Below are 24,619 nucleotides of genomic sequence, written 5' to 3' on the forward strand. Positions count from 1 at the left end.
TTCACCCAGTCGTCTCCACGGAGGGCTTAGGCATTTCAGAGAATCTTACAAGAGAAAGATCCAGCTTCCTTTAGCAAAGGCCACAGGACACCCAGGGCATACCCATAGTGTGCATCTAACCCCGGTTGTAAACCAGAACAGAGGTCTGCTGGGGCGGCGGCTGTGTGTATTTGGGGTTCAGAACTGACTCGAGGGGGTTTCTGAAAATAACCTTTTAAAGTAGAAGGTGAGGATTTCTTTGTTTCCCTGAACTCTCTTTAAAGTTTTTGCTACAAATGTTCCATGTTCTAATTGCTGTTAGTAAAGTACCTGAAATAATGCAGGATGGTGTAAAATGTATTATGTTTGTTGATAAAAGAGAACAATTTCTAGATGAAGGTTTCTTATTTGCATCACTTTGTCGACAGCTCTGCGAGGCAATGAACTTATCTTCCCAGTGAGGGGACTCCATTCGTACGCGTGTTCTGGCGGCCTTAACGTTAGGACAGAAGCTAGTGGGCACAGCCCCGTGTCCTCCAGGGTCATGGTTTCATTTTAATTGCATTAAAATTGTAGCCTGGAACTCTGTGGCTGTAGCTTTTTAAACAACAGGTGATTAGCCTCTGTCCAGAAGAATGTTATTAATAGAATTGAATGGTTAATTAGTTTCATGGTCTTATAAAGCCACCCAGACCCTAAGCCCCCTGATGAGCTTGAAGAAATTGTTCTTTCAATCACAGCAATATTTCCAGAAGCCATTAGGATCTGCCTTCTAAATGACTGTTTCCCTTGGTGCTGACAGTCTGAAAGGGTTAACAGGCCTCCAGAGCCGCCTCCTCCCTTGCCCTTCAGAACACATGGCCCGAGTTGTCCCGAGCCCGTTAGTGGGTTGCTGATGGCGGGTGGTCGGGCCTCCTCTCCCCGGCTGTCTGCACAGCACTTCACCACTTTGATTAGATGCTTCCAGCCAGTTGTTACTTTTTCCTCTTACGCTTTGTTTAAATAGGTGAGTTTGAATGAGGGCACACAACAGCCGCGGGTTCTGAACAAAAGCTTTCCGATGTGTGCTCCTCGTAGGGGGACCGGTGGAAACAGAACTTGTTCCCCGGTTTACTTTGTTCTGAGAGCGTGTCCTTGAGCTGAAGTGTGAAGAGGACACACCGCCTTCCCCAGTGGACACACAGCGCCTGCCGGGGACAGGGAAGCGGTGTTTTCATTGCTCGAGAGATTTTGATTAAAAAAAAAAAAAAACCTGGGCTATTTTATACTTTATACTGTACCTTCCCAGATTAAGATGTGTTTTTTTTTTTCTTTTTCATTACAGAAATCCATAACCATCAGCCTTGTTCAAAACTTTTTAGGTAAGCCACATCCTTCTTTGTCACTTTTAGTCTTTTTTAAAATATTGGTCGATAAAAACTAGTGAATATTGGGGTGCCTGTGTGGCTCAGTGGGTTAAGCACCAACTCTTGATTTCAGCTCAGCTCACCATCTCACAGGTGGTGACGACAGCACAGAGCCTGCTTGGGGTTCACGCTCTCCCTTTCTCTGCACCTTGCTCTTCCTCTCTCTCAAAAATAAATAAATAAACATTAAAAATTTTTTTATTATTATTTTTTTAAATTTATTTCTGAGGGACAGAAAGAGACAGTGCAAGCAGGGGAGGGTCAGAGAAAGAGGGAGACACAGAATCCGAAGCAGGCTCCAGGCTCTGAGCTGTCAGCACAGAGCCCGACGCAGGGCTCAAACCCATGAACCGTGAGATCATGACCTGAGCCGAAGCCGGATGCTTAACTGACTGAGCCACCCGGGCGCCCCAAAAATAAATAAATAAACATTTTAAAAAAAGAACTGGGATTAAAAAACAAAGCAGTGAATTTAGGTCTGCAGCTGATTGTGGCTCTAACGTCACACGTATAACCGAGGAGACCCACGCTCACCTGTCTGTGACCAAACACCAGTGTGGTTGGGGCACAGTGTTAGGTCAGGGAAGGAGAGGCGAGGGGATGGTATAAATCTTGGCCTCAGAGGTTTCCAGTGAACGCCTGTTCCAGCAACCCCCCAAGGACTTTTCAGCCACAGAGCAGGAAGATAAGGATCACACATGGACAAAATAATTTAACAGGTGTTTTTAAGAAGAGTAAAAAATGTTCAGTGTTCAACTTTAAGGTACAAGGAAAGGAAACATGGAACTTTCTTTTTGCGCATGTGAGTATAAGTTAGTACACACCCATTGTATACTAAGACCAACTAAAGGACAGAAAGGGGAAAAAATGGGAGGAGCAAATTCAGAAGGGAGGGAGCACGTGACGCGTGTGGAGGGTGAGGGGAAGAAAACGCCAGTGGCCTCTTCCAGTGCTTTTCTGCCCAGACTCCCACCCAGGCCTCTGCCTGCTCTCTCAGCCCAGACCCCTCCCCCTGATGGTAGGTATGATGATTTCAGCCCTGTGTTTCTTAAGCCCCACCCCCCCACCACCAAGGGTGTGTTCTGCCATCCCAGAAGCTGGTCCTTCCCTTCCAGAGCTCCCCACGCTAGTACATTCCAGCAGTCTCGGTCAACGCTGCCTTCTCTAACACCTGCCAGCCCCGGTGCCTAGCTCTTCTTGCTGTGTGTCCCCTGCTTTCACCCTGACCCCTGGTCTGTTCTCAGCTGGCCCAAACACCCAGCCCCTTGCACCCAGGAACTCCTGGGGACCCCCGCACCACGACACATGCACCTACCCATTGATTATTTCAGAGGCGGGACCTCATGCATGATGGCTAGCTACCTCTGGATAAAGCCTGAAAGTGGCTGGAAACCTCATCACTTTAGATTTATATGCAACCGAAGAGGAATGGGAAGCAAGACAAGCAACGCATTTGAGAAGAATCTCAGAGCAAATGAAATGATTCAGGCCCTGGTCCACACACTCCCTGTGTTTGGTCCATGGAAGTGTCCGATTCGGCCCTGGTTCTGCAAAGCTCTGCCTGCCTTGCCCTCCCGAGGACTTCTTTAATGCGCTGTCAGTAAAGTACCACGACAAGGACTTAACTAAGTTTGTTTAAAATTTTTATTTATTTGTCTTAAATAATCTCTACACCCAACGTGGGTGAGAACAGCGGTGTCACACTCCAGCTGAGCCGGCCAGGCACCCCAGGACTTAAGTTTAAATCATGGACCTGTAATAATTCTTGGAACTGAAAGGAAACCTTAGAAGTCTGGGTCTACTCCCTCTTTCCGCAAAGGGGAATGGAGACCACATAGGTTAAGTGACTTGTGTGAGGTCATAAGGTGGGAGGCAGAGCGGGGCTGGTATCCCCTAACTTCCGGTTCAGTGGGTTTGTTTTTGTTTTTACTGTTTCGTGATCTTCTTGCTGCTTTATAAGGCCTGGGCGAATGGTGGTGGGGGGAGGGGGGAGGGACGAGGGACGGCACAGCCAGTGGCAGAAGGGCCTGCACAGCATTATGCCCGGCGTGCTCACCGTAGCACCCAGGTCAGGCAGGGCTATCTGAGGGTCAGACACAGCTTCCAACCTCAGTTCTTCCATCTGCCAGCTCTGTGGCTTGAGGCAAGTCACTTACCTGAAGTTTCTTTATCTACAAAACTGGGTCTAAGACTTGGGACACGTTGGGCTGTGCTAATACCTGCCCACCAGCCTTGAGGCAAGAATGAAATGAAATTCTGCGAGAAAGCATGCAGCCAAACATTTACCAGATGTTCCTCCCCCTTCTGCATTTCTCAGAAAAAGAGCTCCTGCGTTCTTGTTTCCCCATCAGTAATCGATACTTAGAAACAAGGAAGCCGCACGTTTCGTAATTACTTGGGCTCAGTACCTCCCACATGTGGAAGTAATACCTTTTGAATTGTAGCAGTCTCTGGAGTATTCTTTGATGCAAAAGGTATCCTATATCATCAGTGAAGCAAGGACATAGAGTTCTCTGTGTATCTGTGGAAGACAAGCCGTTACAGCTCCATTACCCGCTTTCAGGATTCAGTGACCCATAGACACACGAGGCGAAGCGTATGCAGATCCAAATAGTGTGTATGCCATTTTAATAAAGTATGTTTTTCCTTTTAAATAAACAGTTTTTATGACTATGCAAGCAAAGTTAACGAAGAGAGTTTGGACAGGATTCTTAAGGATCGGAGAAAGGTATGTTCTATTTATTGCTCAGTCTGATTTGGAAATCCCTCTTTATCTTATCTAAACTTAAAACCAGCAAGGAATGTAAAATGAAACAGTATGATTTGATATTAACTTATGAGGGGTCTGTTGACTTAAGTAGATTTTAAATGTAAATGACAGTAAATGACAGGCGTGAGATAATGTTTATAACATATCAATAGAAAAAAATGTAGGCATTTATGTAGTATGGTAACATTGTATAAAACTCCAAAGGGGGAAAAAAAAAAGAACTATAGTTCAGAGAGTTAAAAATGGTTGAGTTGACTCTAGGTGGTTCTAATTTTCTATTTTTGTAATTTTTAAAATAATTTTGCAAGTATCTTCTGTACATGCATTAATTTTATAATCAGGAAAAATATTTCTAAAAAATGTAAGCCATAATTAAACATCTTTGGGTATATTACTCTTTCACGTTCAGTTAACATTGGACGTAGATGTTTTTCCGGAAGGTCATGTGTCTTTGAGTTCTGTAACAAGTGCATGTAGTGCTCTGATTACACGGTGAGCAGGCCTGGATGGACTGGCAAGTGACGGGTACTTGGGGGACTCGGTCAGTGGAGCTTCTGACTTTTTATTTTTAATATACTTTATTTATTTTTGAGAGACAGAGAGACACCGCGAGCAGGGGAGGGTCGGAGAGAGAGAGAGACTCAGAATCCGAAGCAGGCTCCAGGCTCTGAGCTGTCAGCACAGAGCCCGATGCGGGGCTTGAACCCACAAACCGTGAGATCAAGACCTGAGCCAAAGCCGGACGCTCAACCGCCTGAGCCCTCCGGGCGCCCCGAGCTTCTGACTCTCGATGTTGGCTCAGGTCACGATCCCAAGGTCATGAGGTTGAGCCCCGTGTCAGGCTCCACGCTCAGCTGCTTAAGATATTCTCTCTCTCCCTCGCTCTCTTTTCCTCTCTTTCATACCCACCCCCATCCTCTCTCTTTATCTGCTGCCCTCCCTGCTCGTGCACTCTCTCCCTAACAACAACAACAAAAAAAGATGGGGGCACTTAGGTTAAGTGTCTGACTTCAGCTCAGGTCATGACCTCACGGGTCGTGAGGGAGCCCTGCATCAGTGTCTCTGCTGTCAGCACAGACCCCGCTTTGGATCCTCTGCCCCCCCCCCCCAAATATAAAGAAACATTAAAAATTTTTAAAAAATAATTCTTTTCAAAAATCCAAATTTCTAGCACAAAAGCAAAAAGATGGCATATAATATTTGATGACGGAAAAGCTTTATAGTTGATTCTAGTTTGGGTCCCCCCCAAGGAAAGGTACAAACTTGCATTGCCACCTCAAAAGGGTGATTGTACTACCTGCAGGGGTGCACCTGAGACATTAGGCTTGGCGGCGCCTGGGTGGTTCAGTCGGCTAAGCATCCAACTTCGATTCAGGTCATGATCTCATGGTTTGTGGTTCATGAGTTCAAGCCCTGCGTCAGTGCAGGAGGGAGCCTGCTTCAGATTCTGTGTCTCCCTCTTTCTTAGCTTCTCCCTCACTCGTTTTCTTTCTCTGTCTCTCAAAAATGTTTTAAAAATTAAAAAAAAAAAAACATTAGGCTTAAAAATACATGTGTACTTTTTTTATTTATAGTTTATTGTCAAATTGGTTTCCATATAACACCCAGTCCCTCTTCCCCACAAGTGCCCTCCTCCATGCCCATCACCCTCCTTCCCCAAGCCCCCTCCCCTTCAGCCCTCAATTTATTTTCAGTATTCAAGAGTCTCTTATGATTTGTCTCCCTCCCTTTCCCTGACTCTTCCCCCCCCCCCGCCCCATGGTCCCCTGTTAGGTTTCTCCTGTTAGACCTATGAGTGACAGCATATGGTATCTGTCCTCCATCTGACTTATCTCGCTTAGCATGACACCCTTGAGGTCCATCCACTTTCCTACAAATGGCCAGATTCCATTCTTCCTCATTGCCGTGTAGTACTCCATTGTGTATATATACCACATCTTCCTGATCCATTCTTCAGGTGATGGACATTTAGGCTCTTTCCATGATTTGGCTACTGTTGAAAGTGCCGCTATGAACATGGAGTACATGTGTTCCTATGCATCAGCACTTCTGTATCCCTTGGATAAATCCCCAGCAGTGCTATTGTTGGGTCATAGGGGAGTTCTATGGATAGTTTTTTGAGGAACCTCCACACTGTTTTCCAGAGCGGCTGCACCAGTTTACATTCCCCCCAACAGTGTAGGAGGGTGCCCGTCTCTCCACACCCTCGCCCGCATCTCTAGTCTCTTGATTTGTTCATTTTAGCCACTCTGACCGGTGTGAGGTGGTATCTCAGTGTGGTTTTGATTTGTGTTTCCCTGATACTGAGTGACGCTGAGCATCGTTTCATGTGCCTGTTGGCCATCTGGATGTCCTCAATATATGTGTACTTTAAACAGTGTCTAACGTAGAAAATATTTTCTATCTAATAATAACTCAATATTAACTCTTAAAGAAAGTGCTGATAGAAACTCTTCAAAAAAACCAACAATAAACAATTTAAAAAATTAAAATAAAAAACTCTTCAAACATTGCCTCTTTGGGGATGCGGAGAAAGAGGATCTCTGTGGCACTGCTGGTCAGATGCAGACTGGTGCAGCCACTCTGGAGAACAGTGTGGAGGTTCTCAAAAAATTAAAAGTAAACTACCCTACGACCCAGTAAGTGCACTAGTAGGTATTTATCCAAGGGATGCAGGAGTGCTGTGTCAAAGGGGCACGTGCACCCCACTGTTTACAGCAGTGCTATCGACAATAGCCAAAGTACGGAAAGAGCCCAAATGGCCATTGACGGATGACTGGATAGAGAAGATGTGGGCTATACACAATGGAGTATTACTCGGCAATCAAAAGGAATGAAACCGTAGCATTTGCAACTACGTGGTAGAAACTAGAGAGTATCATGCTAAGCAAAATTAGTCAGAGAAAGACAAGTATCATATGACTTCACTCATACAAGGACTTTAAGACACAGAACAGAGGAACGTAATGGAAGAGAAGCAAACATAATATAAAAACATGGAGGGGGACAAACCCATAAGAGACTCTTAACTATGGAGAACAAACAGAGGGTTCTGGAGGGGCTGTGGGAGGGGGATGGGCTAAATGGGTGAGGGGCATGAAGGAACCTACTCCTGAAATCATTGTTGCACCGTATGCTAACTAACTTGGATGTCAATTTAAAAAATAATAAAAACATTAGATAAAATAATAAATAAATAAACTGCCTTTTTGGTAGGCAGGCTTCAAATCTAATATTTAATTGGAAAATCCTAAGAATTGAACAAAAATTTAGTGTGTTGAACTCATAAAATAAATACATAGTAATTTCATTTTATTTTTTTAAATTTTTTTAAATGTTTTATTTGTTTTTGAGACAGAGAGAGACAGAGCATGAGCAGGGAGGGGCAGAGAGAGAGGGAGAACACAGAATCGGAAGCAGGCTCCAGGCTCTGAGCTGTCAGCACAGAGCCCGACGTGGGGCTTGAACCCACGAATGTGAGATCATGACCTGAACTGAAGTCGGAGGCTCAACCCACTGAGCCACCCAGGCGCCCCAAATACATAGTAATATTAAAAGTTCTCTGATTCCTAGAATTTTCTGTTAAAAATACAGGCTAATAAAGATTTTTGTCACAACAGAAACTAATACATCACACATATTAGGACCGTGTTTACAGTAGAGCTTGCGGCTCTCAAGTATAGGAAGTCCACAACGCTGCTAAACCGCGTTGGCGGCCCTCGAAAGGGAGAGGCTGAGGCTTGTGCTTGCAGAGCCCCCGGGCCGTGTGGTGTGGGCATTGGCGGCGGCACGTGGGGTCCTTGCCTTGGCAGGATCCGGCTTGTGTTTACAGAGTTTGCACAAGCCCCAGGGCTTTGGCTAAGACCAAATCAGCAAGTGGGAGGAGGGTTTCTGCCTTCTGGAAGCATCTGCCTTCTAGTAGATAATGCTAAGTTGTAACTGCTGCCTCAGTATCATCAGAAGGCCACCAGGCACACCGCAAGGAGGTGACAAGTGTGACGGTGCTGGGGAAGATTGCCTTGGCTCCAAAACTGTCAGCGGCTGTCTAGCTGAGCGTGGAGGGGGTTTGTGCGACGTTGTCCATAAAACGTCAGAAATAAGGTTGTAGGGAAGGACATCCACACTTTGCTCTCGGCCCAAACATAATTGTCAGAAAACGGGCTTTTTAGGATCAGTGAGGCAGCTTCTCAGCGGTCCTGCAGCTAGCTTGTTAAGTCTGAAAGGTAGAATCATGAATGTCACCGACGTGAACTAATCGGGCATCTCATGATTCATTGCCCAGAATGATGGGACATCTTAGCGAGTGTCAAATGAGTACATGTGTTGCTCTCAGCTGGTGTCCAAAATAAGTGTGTAGAGCTCCCCGCTTCTCAGAATTACAAATGGAGGGGCGCCTGGGGGGCTCAGTCGGTTAAGAGTCCGGCTTTGGCTCAGGTCATGGTCTCGAGTTCTTGAGTTCGAGCCCCACATCAGGCTGTGTGCTAACAGCTCCGAACCCGGAGCCTGCTTCGGATTCTGTGTCTCCTTCTCTCTCTGCCCTTCCCCTGTTCATGCTCTGTGTCTCTCTGTCTCTCAAAAAATAAAACAAAACATTAAAAGAATTAGGAAAAAAAACCCACCAATGTAATAAAACCATAAGAATCGTTAGTGAAAAGCACCGCAGCCATCCAGTGGCCCCTTGCCAGCTTCTGTTCATCAGGGAGTGGCTCAGGAGAGCCGCAGGGGCGCTGGCGCCCTCAGGGCTCTGCAGGGGGAGCAGGGACGCACGGGGAGCTGCCTCTGGGACTCCTGCTCCTGGAGCTCGCCCTGCCATGTGGCGTGTTCTCAGGCACCAGTGGTTCCAGGAAGGTGATGAGTTTTCGTATCCACTTATTTTTTTAAACGCTTTTTACTTTTTAATGACCACTGTCATGTGACCAGTTTGGAACTATACAGTTCCTGTTGTACAGTGGGAGAGAGAGGCAGACAGGCTCCACATCTGAGCTGTCACCCATGAGTCTGTGACTTCGGACAAAACATTTTATACGATTTACCTTGTCAGAAAATGTTTGCGTTTTCTTTTTGTTTAAAGAATATCAGAATTGCGGTGCATGGGTAACTCAGTTAAGCGTCCAACTCTTGATTTTAACTTGGGTCACGATCTAACAGTTTGTGAGATTGAGCCCCATGTTGGGCTCTGTGCTGACAGTGTGGAGCCTGCTTGGGATTCTCCCTCCCTCTCTCTCTCTGCTCCCCTCCCTTTTTTTTTTTTAGAGACAGAGAGAGACAGTGTGAGCAGGGGAGGGTCAGAGAGAGGGAGACACAGAATCGGAAGCAGGCTCCAAGCTCTGAGCTGTCAGCACAGAGCCCTACGCAGGGCTCGAACCCACAAACCGTGAGATCATGACCTGAGCCGAAGCAGGACGCTCAACTGACTAAGCCACCCAGGCACCGCTGCTCCCCTCCCTCTTGTCTGTCCTCTCTCTCAAAATAAATAAATAAACTTAAAAAAAAGAATATCGAGGCACTTGGGTGGCTCAGTTGGTTAAGCGTCTGACTTTGGCTCAGGTCATGATTTCATAGTTCGTGGGTTCAAGTCCTGTGTCAGGCTCTGTGCTGACAGCTCAGAGCCTGGGGCATGCTTTGGATTCTGTCTCTCTCTCTGTCCCTCATCCACGCAAGCTCTCTGCCTCTCTCTCAAAATAAATAATTATTTTTTAAAAATAAGGAAAACCTTTCTTTTTTTGGTTTTTTTTTATGTTTTTTTATTTATTTTTGAGAGACAGAGAGAGACAGCATGAGCAGGGGAGGGGCAGAGAGAGACGGAGATACAGAATCTGAAGCAGGCTCCAGGCTCTGAGCTGTCAGCACAGAGCCTGACACGGGGCTCGAACCCATGAACCATGAGATCATGACCTGATCTGAAGCCAGAAGCTTAACTGACTGAGCCATCCAGGCGCCCTGGAAAACCTTTCTTAAAAAATAAAGAATATCAAAATGAATTGCTTTAATTGGAAGTTACACTTTCTGCTCAGTAGTAACCCCCTGGGGGCAGGAACTATTTCTGTGTTCCCCGTAGTTCCCTGCGTGGGATATGAAAACCCAGTGGGGAAAACATTACTCACCTACCAGGGTTGTGATGATTACTGAAATTATTTGTAATACAGCCACCTGGGGGCTGGGCACAGGGGCTCAGCAAAGGTTGGTTCATTTCTTTCCTACATGAAAGTTCCAAAACATAGTCGAAATTTACTATTAATTTTAAAATGATACTAACAAGGGCATCTGGGTGGCTCAGTTGGTTTAACCTCTGACTTCAGCTCAGGTCATGAGCTAATGTCTTGTGGGTTCAATCTCTGCATTGGGCTCTCTGCTATCAGCGTGGAGCCTGCTTTGGATCTGCTGTTTCAAAAATAAATAAACATTAGAACAAATTTAGTGATGCTAACATTTTTTAACTACCTTTACGTCTTAAAACAGGATTTTCACTTGAGTATGTTTCTTTTTTTTTTAAGATTTTTTTATGTCTTTATTTTTATTTTTTTGAGAGTGACAGTGAGCAGGGGAGGGGCAGAGAGAGAGGGAGACACAGAATCCGAGGCAGGCTCCAGGCTCTGAGCTGTCAGCACAGAGCCTGACGCAGGGCTCGAACCCATGGACTGTGAGATCATGACCTGAGCTAAAGTTGGATGCTTAACCGACTGAGCCACCCAGGCGCCCCTTAAAGAGTATGTTTCTTTTTTTTTTTTAATTTTTTTTTTTTTGAGAGACAGAGAGAGACAGCACGAGAAGGGGAGGGGCAGAGAGAGAGGGAGACACAGAATCCGAAGCAGCCTCCAGGCTCTGAGCTAGCTGTCAACACAGAGCCCGACGTGGGGCTCAAACCCAAAAACCGTGAGATCATGACCTGAGCCAAAGCTGGACACTTAACTGACTGAGCCACCGAGGTGCCCCTATAGGCGTGTATATATCTTTTCAAATTAGTGTTTTTGTTTCCTTTGGGTAACAGAATTACTGGATGATATGGTAATTTTATTTTTAATTTTTTGAGGAACCTCCATACTGTTTTCCACTATGGCTGTACCAGTTTGCATTCCCACCAGTAGTGCACGAGGCTTCCTTTCTCTCCGTATCTTCACCAGCATTTGTTTTTTTCTCATTGGTTTTCTTTGCTTTTTGTTTGGTTTTGATTTTTTTTTTTTAGCCGTTCTGACAGTTGTGAAGTGATATCTCCTTGTGGTTTTGATTTGCATTTCCCTGATGACCAGTGAGGTTGAGCATCTTTTCATGTGTCTGTTGGCCATCTGTATGCCTTCTTTGGAAAAAAAATGTCTGTTCATGTCCTCTGCCCATTTTTAAATTGGATTGTTTGGTTTTTTTGGTGTTGAGTTGTAGGACTTCTTTATATAATTTGGACATTAACCCTGTATTGGATACATCATTTGCAAGTATCTTCTCCCATTCAGTAGGTTGTCTTTTAGTTTTGTTGATTATTTCCCTTGCTGTGCAGAAGCTTTTTATTTTGCTGTCATCCCAATAGTGTATTTTTGCTTTTGTTTCCCTTGCCAGAGGAGGCATAGCTAGAAAAATGTTTCAGATGTCAAGAGATTGCTGCCTGTGTTTTCTTCTAGGAATCTTGTCTGTCTCCTCATTCTCCTGTTGATGAGCAGTGAGGTCGTGTCTAGTTTTGAGCTGTCACGTGTAAAGCCGCCATGAACATGTTTACGAGTGTTTGTACCGGTACATTCAGAACTAAAGTCACAGGTTTCATGCAACTTTTAATGCCGGTTTTTCTCCTGTTCTTACTGCAGAAGGTGATTGGGTGGTACCGGTTCCGGCGGAACACGCAGCAGCAGATGTCCTACCGAGAGCAGGTGCTCCACAAGCAGCTCACCCGCATCCTCGGCGTGCCCGACCTCGTCTTCCTTCTCTTCAGCTTCATCTCCACCGCCAACAACTCCACGCATGCTTTAGAATACGTCCTCTTTAGACCAAATCGCAGGTAACGAAAGAGTCCCCACCAGCCTCATGTAAACGGTAAAGATGTTGTACAAGTCACTGAGGTTTATGACTTTGAAAATGTGCGTATTACCGCATCTTTAGAGAAAAGCTTTTGGGCTGTCTGGGAGGCTCCATTGGCTAAGCCTCCAAATTCGGCTCAGGTCATGATCTCATAGTTCGGAGGTTCAAGCCGCGCATCAGGCTTTGTGCTGACAGCTGAGAACCTGGAGCCTGCTTCGGATTCCGTGTCTCCCTCTCTCTCTGCCCCTCCCCTTGCTCACGTGCTCCCTCTCTCTCAAAAATAAATAAGCATTTAAAAAAAAGCTTTTATAATTCTCTTTCAGCTAGTTTTCTTTGTAGTGAGAGAAGGTGTATTCCTGTCAGTTGTATAAATTAAAATTGTTTTTGAATCAAGAAGCATTAGCAAGATATGTTAATTATGCATAGATTCTTACAGGAATAAACAGCTGGAAATCATCATTTGCTTCTCCAAAATCTGTCATGTACAAATAGAGTCTGACCGCTCCAGAAGTCTGTAATTTTAAAACCGATTTCAAAGAGAAAATTGTAAAATTGAACCACCTACTGGTTAATGAAGGTTTTGCATTGGGAACTTAGGACAGCACACACACAAAATCATGTGACTACGATGTCTATCTGTAACAGAAAGGTTTCCTTCTGGAAATTCACTTGTAAACAATATTGCATCAACATCAGTGAAAATAATTATTATTATGTAAAAAAACCTTCTTTTAATGTTTTTATTTATATTAGAGAGTGACAGAGCTTGAGCAGGGGAGGGACAGAGAGACGGACACAGAATTGGAAACAGGCTCCAGGCTCTGAGCTGTGAGCTGTGAACTGTCAGCACAGAACCTGATGTGGGGCTCGAACCCACGAATAGTGGGATCATGACCTGAGCCAAAGTCTGATGCTTACCAAGTGAGCCACCCAGGCGCCGCTAAATGTTTGTTTACTTTTGAGAGAGAGAGAGAGAGAGAGAGAGAGAGAGAGAGAGCGAGCACCAGCAGGGGAGGGGCAGAGAGAGGGAGAAAGGATCCCAAGCAGATTCCTCACTGACAGCAGAGAGCCCAGGTAGGGCTCAAACTCACGAACGTCAGCTGATGACCTGAGGCCAGACTGGATCCTTGACTGACTGAGCTACCCCCGCATCCCTGTGAAGACAATTATTAGTTGTTAAATAGCCATGCAGGATTTCATGAAGTAATCAGTGGGTGTTTCCTGAACTCCGATAAACCTCCTCAGCACTCTGCCGGTTGCTATGGGGACACAGAGGAGGCATAGGACACGAACTCAGTTCTCAAAGGGCTTACAGTTGAGTTTCTATGGTCCGTACGCCCTTGGCTTGTGTGCGGAAGCAGGTGCTCCGTCAGACCTCCTGGCGTTTCATCAGTGCTGAGACTCCAGCTCCTGCCGCCGGGACCCGTGGTTCAGTGCCTTTAACGCGGTCTTCCTCCTTCCTCCGCAGGTATAATCAGAGGATATCCCTTGCTATCCCCAATCTAGGCAACACTAGCCAGCAAGAGTACAAAGTGTCCTCAGTGCCAAATACGTCTCAGAGTTATGCCAAAGTAATCAAAGAGCATGGGTAAGTAGAGAGCAAAATGACAGTGTTTTCCTTTCTTCTGTGAATACTGTGTAACGGATTCATGGAGACCAGTGCAGTCAAGCTTGATGTGATTGAAATGGAAAAATGCAGCTGGGCCACCCTCTAGACCCCCCCCCCCCACATGTCAGGATTTCACGCTTATCAGAAAGATAGTTTACTTGTACCAGTACTTTTGTTTTTAAACATTTGCCACAGTTTTGGGAGGGTGGGGGGGAGTTACAATTGATATAAAAGTTTCCCAAAAAATGTGTGTCTTTCTGAGGTTCCAAAAGCTAAATGTGGTCACTGAAAACTGTATAGCATTTTATTATTTTTTCAAGTCGTCCTGGTGACATGGGTTCTTTTCTCTTTCCTTTGAGTCTCGTGGCCTGAGCATTGCTGCTCAGACAGTCCCTTGGAACCATAGCGTTTCGGTAGTAGGTTGAGATGGAAGTGATAGGAAGATGCTTTCCAGTCTAGTGGCTGAAACAGTTCTGTGACGTTTTTCTCCTCTCTCCTAGTACTGACTTCTTTGACAAGGATGGAGTCATGAAAGACATCAGGGCGATTTATCAGGTGTATAACGCACTTCAGGAGAAAGTGCAGGTAACCGCTCGATTTACTAGCTTTTTTATCTTCTTCATAACGCCCGGTGCTTTGCATTCTTCTTTAATTTTTAATCGTCTCCCAACTGACAAATGAATCACGGTCTACAAGTCAGAATGTGCTTTCCCAAAATAACATCCACTGTGTGGGGTAGTTACTCACGTCAGCCCGCCCAAGGCTGGCTCATTATGCACCTGGAAGCAGAGAGTCTGAAGTACAGTATTAATACTACTATTTTTTTAATGTTTATTTTTGAGAAAGAGAAACAGAGCACAAGCAGGGGAGGGGCAGAGAGAGAGGGAGACACAGAATCAGAAGCAGGCTCCAGGCTCCGAGCTGTCAGCACACAGCCCGACGCAGAGCTGGAACTCCTAGATCTGTGAGTTCACGACCTGAGCTAAAATCCGACGCTCAGCCAACCGAGCCACCCAGGCGCCCCACTATTTTCAATACTCCGGACCCCATTTACAACAGTGTTTTCGTGGGGGAGCCATATTCCGAGGTCAGGGGACTGCTGAGAACACAGCGGTCTCCTTCGGGACACTCGGAGTTGGGGCCGCAGTGAAAGGCCCCCGTAACCGGTGCGGCCCGGCTCCTTCGCTGCGGTCCACTCGCTGTGCCCCCAGCTGCCCCCACTGAGTGGGGGGCTCTCGCTGGAGCCTCTTCATTTCTAGCCATTCATGTAACAAACATTTACGGAAGCATCGCCTCCAAGCCAGTGATTGAGCTGGGTGCTGACAGCACTTTCCCACCGACTTTTCCCCATCCCCAGGGTGTTCTTAGGAGCCATTTGCTCTAAACCCTAAGAACAGAAGAGGCATTGAGAACAGGGGCAGGTGGTGCAGCCGGCGAAGCTCCCCCAGGCCTGGAGGAAGGAGCCCCAGAAACAGAGAGGGGTCAAGGCAGCCGCGGAAAGGAGGGAAGCGCCCTGCTCAGCCCAGTGCCAGTGTTCCCGCGGGGCCCTGGCCCGCCTAGCAGCCCGGGGAGCTTTATACAGGCTCCCTGGTGACCGGCCTACTTTCTGGCAGTTTCTGGCATTTCTGCTATGGCAGGAACGTGCAGTGAAAAACAGCTTTTTGTCCTAAATTCATGACCGTGCTCTTTTCAGACTGTCAGCAGCTGTCTAGCCGACTTCAGAGCGGCTGCTCTGGCCTCTTCTGCCACCTGGACGAGGCCGCTCCGCAGGCCCGGGAGCGCGGCGCCGCTGGGGACAGCTAGGCCGCATAGGTGTCGCCGCCCTGGCCCGCCTGCTCGTCTGGGCTTTGGAACTTCTTTTCCTTCCCGCTCTCCCTAATGATAGATCATTTCTGTGAAATAAATCTTGGCGACATCTGCTTTTTGATGGTTAGTTATAAATTAGAGTCGAAAGCATCTCACTTCTGTCCTATCTTTTGTTCGCCCTTCGTGTGCTAGACTGGTATCCAACACCCTTTTTCCGTTTCAATAAAAACGAACAATCGAGGGAAAATACTCAGTCTTTCCCCTCTTACCGTTATTTGTTAAGAGCCCGTAGGCTCAGTCGCATAATCATCTCAACAGAAGTAAGAAAGCGAGTCAGCGGAGAGCAGTGCGGGTCCCTCGGGCCGTCCTGCTCCTGCCCTGCCCCCGCATCTGCTCCGTGGCTCCCCGCGGGGCTGCGGGCAGTGCTGTCTTCGCGGGTCGCCGTGTGCCTGGGTCTGACGCGGGCTGTCCTCTGTCGTCGTCCCTCAGGCGGTGTGTGCCGATGTGGAGAAGAGCGAGCGCGTCGTTGCGTCCTGCCAGGCAGAGGTGAGCAAGTTGAGAAGACAAATCGCCCAGAGGAAACACGAAAAGGAGCAAGAAAGAAGTGAGTGTCCCCTGGCTTTCGCCTTTCGGTATCAGGGAGACGACTCGTTCCGAACACCAGGCCGGAAGGACGCGTCCCGGGAGCCCGCCTGCGCCCGTCCAGCCCCACGGGAGGCTGGTGGCGGGAGAGCGTTCCCTTCCTTGTTGCCGAGCTTCCCAGACAAGAGGTGGTGTTTCTCACTGTGTCCTTCCCAAGTCTCTGGAGGCAAAAGACGGAGGAGATTAAGAGGAGAAAGACTGAGGCGGTGAGAACACCCGCCAGGAGGGGCCGCCCTCCCCGGGGCCTGGCCTGCGCTCTGCGCACGCGGATGCCATGTCCCCAGTCGGCCCCGCACGCCTCCCACGTGCGGCCGCGCCCCGTGTCCAGCAGACGCCGCAGGGAGGAGCGGCCCCGGGTTCTCCTGGCTTCCATTCGCTTCCTAGTCAGGGTCCCAGCAGACGCTGTGAGGTCTGGTTTTTGGTGGCCGCGGATGGATGGACACAATTAGGCAAAGGGATCAGCTGGCTGAGTGCGAATGAGGCCCAAGAATCTGGGAAGGGATGCGCGCCAAACCCGCCAGAGCTGACGTTTGTACGTCAGACGTACGATCCGTTCTGATTTAATAAGAATACTTGCAAACCAGGGCACCTGTGTGGCTCAGTCGGTTAAGCGTCCAACTCTTGATCTGTGCTGACAGTGGAGCCTGCTTGGGAGTCTCTCTCTCCCTCTCTCTCTCTCTCCCTCCCTCTCTCTCTCTCTCTCTCTCTCTCTCTCTCTCTCCCCATCTCTCCCCCGCTTGTGCACACTCTGTCAAAATAAGTAAATAAACTTAAAAAGAAAAGTAACTTAAAAAATATTTGTGAACCAATTAAAAGGTAATATATATTTCCAGGTAAGTGATACCTGATTCACATTTAGTGTTACATGTTTTGAGAGATAATCAGAAATGCAGACAAGGATTTATGTACAAGAATAATGATCACAACTTTAAGATTCTGAATTCTTAGAAACAATCTATTGGAGTAGTCAAATGAATAACAGTCGAAAAATTGAATAAATTATGCCATATCTATATGGTGGAATATAATACAGCCATTGAAGTGAATTTTTAATGATCTGGGATAGAACCTAGTGTATAATCTCAAGTGAAAGCACTAGGGTGTAAAATGACATAAACATACAATGTCAGTTAAATCTAAAATACACACACACACACACAGACTGGAATTCAGAAAGGGGGGTAAGGGTTGACACCTAACATGTTTATCTTTTTTTGTTAAATTGTTTTTTTTAATTTATTTTATTTTTAAGATTTTTTTGATGTTTGTTTATTTTTGAGAGTGAGTGAGTGAATGGAAGAGGGGGAGAGAGAGAGGGGGACACGGAATCTGAAGCAGGTTCCAGGCTCTGAGCGGTCAGCACAGAGCCCAATGTTGGGCTCGAACTCACAAACCAGGAGATCATGACCTTGGCCGAAGTTGGACGCTCAACTAGCTGAGCCACCCAGGTGCCCTAATTTATTTTTTAACGTTTGTTCAGTTGTGAGAGACAGAGACAGAGCTCGAGCAGGAGAGGAGCAGAGAGAGAGGGAGACACAGAATTGGAAGCAGACTCTAGGCTCTGAGTTGTCCACACAAACTCATAAACTGTGAGATCGTGACCTGAGCTGAAGTCAGACACTTAAGTGACTGAGCCACTCAGGCGCCCCTGAGATGTTTATCTTTTCAAAAAACTCTGTACTCGTTTCACCAAAAGTCTAGTAGTGTTATCTGGATGATAGAATTCTGGGTGATTTTATTTTCTATGTTCTTTTCTAAATTTTCTACGAGTATTTTCCAAGGCCGTGGGCTCGTAGAGTGGTAGTATTCCACAGCACACACAAAACCGCACTGTATTGGGGCGCCTGGCCGGCTCAGCCCATAGAACGTGCGGCTCTTGATGTCAGGGTCAGGAGTTTGAGCCCAAGTTGGGTGTAGAGCTTACATTAAAGAAAAAAACGTGCGGTATTTATGGCCTAGAACCTGGAAAACTGGCCACCCAACGTAGGACTTTGAAACTTTGAAGGGGAAAATGGTGTGTGATGTGTTGTGATGGGTAGTGGTGAAGAAGAATGCTTGTTGGCGTCTGGCAAAGCGGCAGCTCACGTTCAAGTGACTGCCGAGGGCATAGGGCCTGTGTGTTCATGCTTCTGTCCCCAGTGTGCGAGCTCAGTGAGCAGCGGGAGGGAGGGAGCTCAGGGTTTGGAATTAGAGATCTGCGCTCAGTGCCGGGGCCTCCCTTCTAGTCGCTCCCTTAGTGAAGTCACTTAACCTTTCTGAACTCTGGTCCCTTGTATAGTAATCTGGAAAACAGTGATATTAATAATGACAATAATACTTCAGAAGGTTTTTATGACTTTTTTAAATTCTGGTTTTAAAAAATTTTTTGTTTGTTTATATTGAGAGAGAGAGAGAGAAAGAGAGCACAAGCAGGGGAGGGGCAGAGAAAAGGAGACAGAATCCCAAGCAGGCTCCGCACCACCAGTGCAGAGCCCCCTGCAGGGCTTGGACTCACAAACTGCGAGACCATGCCCTGAGCTGAAGTCGGACGCTCGGTCAGCGGAGCCCCCCCGGCGCCCCCTTCACAAGGGTTTCATGAGGCTTAAATAAATTACAGGAGCGTGTTTTGTAAGTGACGAGGAACCACGCGCATGTAAGACCCTTAAGGGCGGTAATCAGTCTCGCTTCTTTGTAGCCATCCTCCAGGACGGGCAGACCGCCCGCGGGCACTGCAGAACGTCGGGAAGGTGTCACAGCTCTCTTTGTTTTGGTCCAGGACTGCAGCAGGCGATGGCCAGCAGGCAGGCGGCAGCCGAAAGCCCGGGGCCGGCCTTCAGCCCCCGGATGCTCCTCCCGGGGCTCGCAGCCCAAGGCGGAGGCACACTTGTGGACGCGGACGCCTCCGATCCTCCTCCCCCTTATTCCGATTTTCACCCAAACAATCAAGAAAGTACTTTGAGCCATCCTCGCATGGAAACCAGTGTCTTGCTGCCCCGGCCGCAGGCCGTGGGCTCCTCGAGTTACGCCGCCCGCGGCGCCGGACTGCCTTGTCCCGGGAGGGACACAGACCTTCCTCCTGCCCGAAGAGCGGCTGCAGACAGTGCCGAGGAGTCCGATGACAGTGATTATGAGAACCTGATTGACCCCACAGAGCCCTCCGACAGCGAATGCTCACATTCAAGGGACTCTCGGGCCCTGACGCATCCGGACGGGGGCTCCAGGAGCACTCAGACCTCCCAGATTTAGCTCAGCAAGGACACTCTCCCCTGAGCGTGGTCCTTCTCCACTGCTTATTGAGAGAGGCTTCTGAGGACTCGCTCTGGGGGTGGAGGGAGAACTGCGTTCTCGGAACCCCGGGCGCCCGCCAGGAGGGTCCCCGGGCGCGGGACTGGCAGGGGCCTCACGTCCGCCGGCTCCGCCTGCAGGTGCCGTGTGCGGGTTCATGGCCGAGTCACTAAGATAATCAGCTTGTCCTAATTCTGGTGCGATTCGTGGACGTACTGGTAAATTTAGGCGGAGGGAAACTTATCAGCATAGTTTCTGTTCTTTAAAACAAATTGGAAAAATTAGAGACTGAGCACAATTCGTCTATAAATGTTCTATAAATCAAAAACTTACCTCTTGCACTATCATGCCTTGAAATTTACTTTTTCAAAGGGAAGTGAGTTTAGCAGCAGCCTTCAAAGAACCTTCTTTCTATGATGAGCCAAATTCATCTTTGCCAGAAAGAAATTTTGATAATTCCGAGACGCCTGATTGGAACAAATCGGATGGACCTTCTCTTGTCTGCATGACTTTGTGAGATCAAAAGAGAGGGCTTTGTTTCAACTCTTTTCTACTCGCCTGATATCTGTTGTCACTTAAAATGGTTGCCTTTAAAAAAAAAAATGTAGAGATACTAATTACCAGTAAGTAATCATCCAAATAAGTATGTCATAAAATAAATTACTTATTTTTCTTTCGGGGTATGACAGTGACTGCTTTGTTGCACTAGCCACATTTATGGTCTCTGTTCTGGAGTCTTCCACCTGAAGGTCACACCGCAGCGATTAACAGAAGGGAGCTAACGCTGCAGCCCTGCGTTTCACGATGAGCAGGCTCCGGACGCTGTGCGGTTCGCCGAGTCCATACGTGAGGGACATGGCCCATTTGGCAATTCTGACAAATCCTAGTGTTAGTTTTATTTGTGGAGGAAAGACATTTGACAAACCATTTGGGAATCTTGGTGAATAAAGATTCATTTTAAATCTGAATAACCATACTTACTTTTTTTTTTTTTAATTGCTCCTTGGAGGATAGTTGTGGAATGTGTAGAGACTTTCTGTTGGGATGCACTTACCTTTTTATTTAATTACTGCTTGTTTTCTGGTTTTGCCCAGAATGTGTGAAACCACTAAAGACATTCATGAGCGCGCTAGGCTCCTGGTTTGGAAATGACAAGACCCCGCGCTATGACGAGGTCAGCCCACGAAGTTAATGCTTTGGGACGCGACTGCCTTTCAGGTGAACTAGTCAAAACCCGTGAGAATAAGAAGGGTGTTAGAAGAGGCTTAAGATCCGGGTTCTGGAGAAGTAGGTGTGTCTTGTCAAGAGAAGCGACTTCCTGAGCTTCGGCTCCAGTGCTAAGTCACACCGTGCAGACCGAAAGACGAAACGCGACAACTGCCGACCTCAGAGGTCCCCTCTGGGCGCCCGGTCTCACCGGCCTCACGCCGCTGACGTTTGGTCCGAGACGCTGCACGTGTGCTCTGGTGGCCGGCTCCCTTCTCGCGGCTTCAGCACCCGTGTGAATTTCAGTTTTTTAAGTGCCATAACCATCTCCTCTGTTCAGATTTTGACATTCAGGAAAATATCTTTATTTTTATGCCATACCGAAACCTACAATGTATATCTGACAAAGCAGTTAAATGTGACAATAAAAACTTATTTAATCATGGTACCATTGTTGTAATGTCTGTCTCGGCACCCACCCAGGTCTTGCCTCGGTTCACTCAGGAAACTTAATGCAGTTTTCTATTTTCTTTACTGTTTATTTGTTTTGAGATAGAGCGCACATGCAAGCAGGGGAGGGGCAGAAAGAGAGGGGGGAGAGAGAACCCAAGCAGGCTCCATACTGTCCGCGCAGAGCCTGACACGGACTCAAGCTCACGAACCAGGAGATATGACCTGAGTCGAAATCAAGAGTCGGACGCTTACCCAACTGAGCCGCCAGGTGTGTCTTAATGCGGTTTTCTAAAGGTCACAAAAACTCACCTGCGTTCAGAACTTGGGTAAGGCTGGTTTTGGTGAAAAATCCAGGAACTCAGTTTACTAAAATGTTCCTGTTGATTTCAAGGAGCATGTGTTGGGTATCAGGAGAACGGAATATCCATTTATTTCAACGCTGAATCTTAGGAGTCCCCCAGAGGCACTTTTCCCGTGAGAACTGGTCTTGTTTGAAGACACTCCTGCTGGGATCAAGCTAAGCGTGTGTAGAGGGGTAGAGGTCGGTGCTCCTAGAGGCTTACGAGTTCCAGGACCACCTGATGGTAACCTGCTGCCTTAGGAGCACTTTCTGGATTGTGTGGGAGCCCTTCCCAGTGAGCAATGTGTATCTTCCAGAATCCAAGGCAAGAGGCTATTTTCAGTGGGATTTTTAAATGGGGACTGTAGCCCTTTAAGATTCTACTCTATGTCTCTTTCAACTATTTAAAGAAAAGGAGATGAGATTATTTTAATTTACTTAGAAGTCTGGATATGCTTAGTTACATATTGGAATTGGCTTTTCTGGGAAAGGACCAAAACATAAAAACAGAAATGTCATCCCCAAAATTCAGACCCTAAGGATTTATGTTTTAATATTCCAGACAAAGTAGAGCAGTAACAATAACTGCTTTTAATAAAGAGATTTTTTTAAGTTTATTTATAATCTCTACACCCAACGTGGGGCTCGAACTCTTGACCCCAAGATCCAGAGTCGCACACTCCCCTGACGGAGCCAGCCAGGTGCTCCAACAGAGAGATTTAAATGTACAATCTTGTGAATCCATCTTTTTCTTTTTTCTGAGAGAGAAAGAGGGAGGGAGAGAGAATCCCAGGCAGGCTCCACGCTGGTAGTATGGAGCCCAAGGTGGGGCTCAAGCTCCCCTGATGCGGGGCTTGAACTCACTAACCGTGAGATCATGACCTGAGCTGAGGTCAGACACTTAACCGACTGAGCCGCCCAGGTGCCCCAGTTACGGTCATATTTTTAAAGGGAAAAATATGTCACACTGCTGTTGGTGCGAAATGATGTGGGAGGGTAGTCAGCACAGTATTAACAGTGTTGTCCCGAGGTCATGGCAACAGGTGACTTTTTCCCATTCTTATTTGTATTTTTGTTAATGTTTATTTTAGACAGAGACTGAGGAGGGGAGGGGCAGAGGGAGAGGGAGACACAGAATCGGAAGCAGGCTCCAGGCTCTGAGCCGTCAGCACAGAGCCCGACGCGGGGCTCGAACCCAGAACTGTGCTACCATGACCTGAGCCGAAGTCAGATGCTTACCCGGCTGAGCCCCCCAGGCGCCCCGAGTCATTAGTCTTGATTGATTAGAAGCAGCCGTGGTTTAACGGCGCTAAACGGTGGACCATCCCAAAGACCTTGCAGACCGTTTCGGGGTGTGGTGCGCAGGGGGGATTTGGAGACCATAACTAGGCGCTCTCTAGAAACAGGAAGTCGAGGTGGATGCCTGGCCCACACGTGAGGTGGGAGGTTACGAGATGATATCCACTTGAATCCTTCAAGAGTTCTTCACCTTCTCGGTCTGCCACACTCCTCCTCGTTGGCTTTGAGTTCTTTTATTTTTTATTTTTTTGGTTTATTTATTTTTGAGACAGAGACAGAACACAAGTGGGGGAGGGGCAGAGAGAGAGGGACACACAGAATCCGGAGCAGCTCCAAGCTCTGAGCTGTCAGCACAGAACCCAGCGCAGGGCTCAAACCCACGGACCGTGGGATCATGACCTGAGTCGAAGTCAGACGGTCAGCTGACTGAGTCCCCAGGTGCCCCCATCCTACTCAGTGTTTAAGGCTCAGAGCAAACGTCACCTTCAGGAAACCTCCCTGACTCACCTGGGAGCCTTGTGCTGAGGACGGTTCAGATGCCCGCAGGGCACGGGGGTGCCCCGCACTCAGCACGGCCTCCGGAGTGACAGTGAGTACGTCCACACCACACCCCCGTTGGACGCGACGCCCTCAGGAGCTGGAAGTTCTCGGGCGTCTCTGACTGGATGCCTGGCAGCGGCACGAGCTTGGCATACAGAGGGCATCCGTGAGTCTGTGTCACTGCCCTGTGGCAGGAAGACTGGGGACCCAAAGAAAGCTGCCTCACAGACATAGTTACTCCTAAAGAATTAGGCAGTAAGAAAAGAATCATCTTCTGAGGAGGTCACTAGGGTAAATTTTGACTTCTTTAAACTGCATGCATACTGAAAACACTCTTTTTTTTAAGTATTTATTTTTTTGTTTTGAGAGAGAGAATCCCAGGCAGGTCCCACACCATCAGCCTAGAGCCCAACATGAGGCTTAATCTCACGAACCATCTCAAAACATGAGATCATGACCTGAGCCGAAATCAAGAGTCGGATTCTTGGGGCGCCTGGGTGGCTCAGTCAGTTAAGCATATGATTTTGGCTCAGGTCATGATCTCGCAGTTCGTGGGTTCAAGCCCTGCATCAGGCTCTGTGCTGACAGCTCAGAGCCTGGAGCCTGCTTCAGATTCTGTGTCTCCCTCTGTCTCTGCCCCTCCCATACTCATGCTCTGTCTCTGTCTCTCAATAATAAAAATGTTAAACAAACAAAAATTAACGTCAGATGCCTAACCAACTGAGGCACCCATCCACCCCTGAAAACACTCTTGATGAAGTTTCCTACCTAAGCCCGGTGGGGCCACCAGGTGCGCCAGGTAGGCAAGGTTCAGGTGCATGTCAAGGCTAGGTAGAGGATGAAGAGATTTCCGTTCCGGGGACCAACTGCCCCCTGTATTAGCCATGTGGTCTCAAGACGTCTCCTAGCCTCTCGAGACCTCTATTATCTGTAAAATGGGCTTGAGGGTAGCTGAGGGAATTGCTAAAAACATAAAAATAGCTTTGTAAACTGTAAGGCACCACAGAAGCAATGATCTTAGAGCTGATCAGATTTTCCTAGGGAAGGTGCCCAAGAGGCCAGGGCCGTCTCTGAAGAGGGTTGCAACGGGCCCTGGAGAAACCTGGAGGGGCCCGGAAAGCAGTCTTGTGAGTATCATTTCTTTCACGAGTTGGGTTTTCCTCCAAGGTCAGAATGGGTGTCTGGGTGGATCAGTCATTTAGGCATCTGACTCTTGATTTTGGCTCAGGTCATGATCTCTCAGTTCATGGGTTCGAGTCAAGCTCTGCACTGCTTGGGATTCTCTGTCTCCCCCCCCCACCTCT

The 24,619-nt window shown here is 47.5% G+C and overlaps 1 protein-coding gene across 2 annotated transcripts in view; it reads left to right on the forward strand.

Annotated features, from left to right (window-relative positions):
* ABRAXAS2 (abraxas 2, BRISC complex subunit) overlaps positions 1-21,131 on the forward strand; it is a 29,535-nt gene extending 8,404 nt beyond the window's left edge. The window contains exons 3-9 of one of the 2 annotated variants that reach the window (XM_029932761.1): positions 1,304-1,340; positions 4,047-4,113; positions 11,946-12,136; positions 13,625-13,744; positions 14,266-14,350; positions 16,061-16,175; positions 18,969-21,131. In XM_029932761.1, coding sequence (XP_029788621.1) covers positions 1,304-1,340; positions 4,047-4,113; positions 11,946-12,136; positions 13,625-13,744; positions 14,266-14,350; positions 16,061-16,175; positions 18,969-19,438 — 1,085 coding nt within the window. In that variant the 3' untranslated portion in view covers positions 19,439-21,131. Of the gene's footprint in view, positions 1-1,303; positions 1,341-4,046; positions 4,114-11,945; positions 12,137-13,624; positions 13,745-14,265; positions 14,351-16,060; positions 16,176-18,887 lie in introns of both variants that reach the window. The other variant, XM_029932760.1, reaches the window with a different exon arrangement.
* The last annotated feature ends 3,488 nt before the right edge of the window (positions 21,132-24,619 follow it).

Source organism: Suricata suricatta, chromosome 2 (genome assembly GCF_006229205.1).
Source record: "Suricata suricatta isolate VVHF042 chromosome 2, meerkat_22Aug2017_6uvM2_HiC, whole genome shotgun sequence".
Taxonomy (NCBI): Eukaryota; Metazoa; Chordata; class Mammalia; order Carnivora; family Herpestidae; genus Suricata; species Suricata suricatta.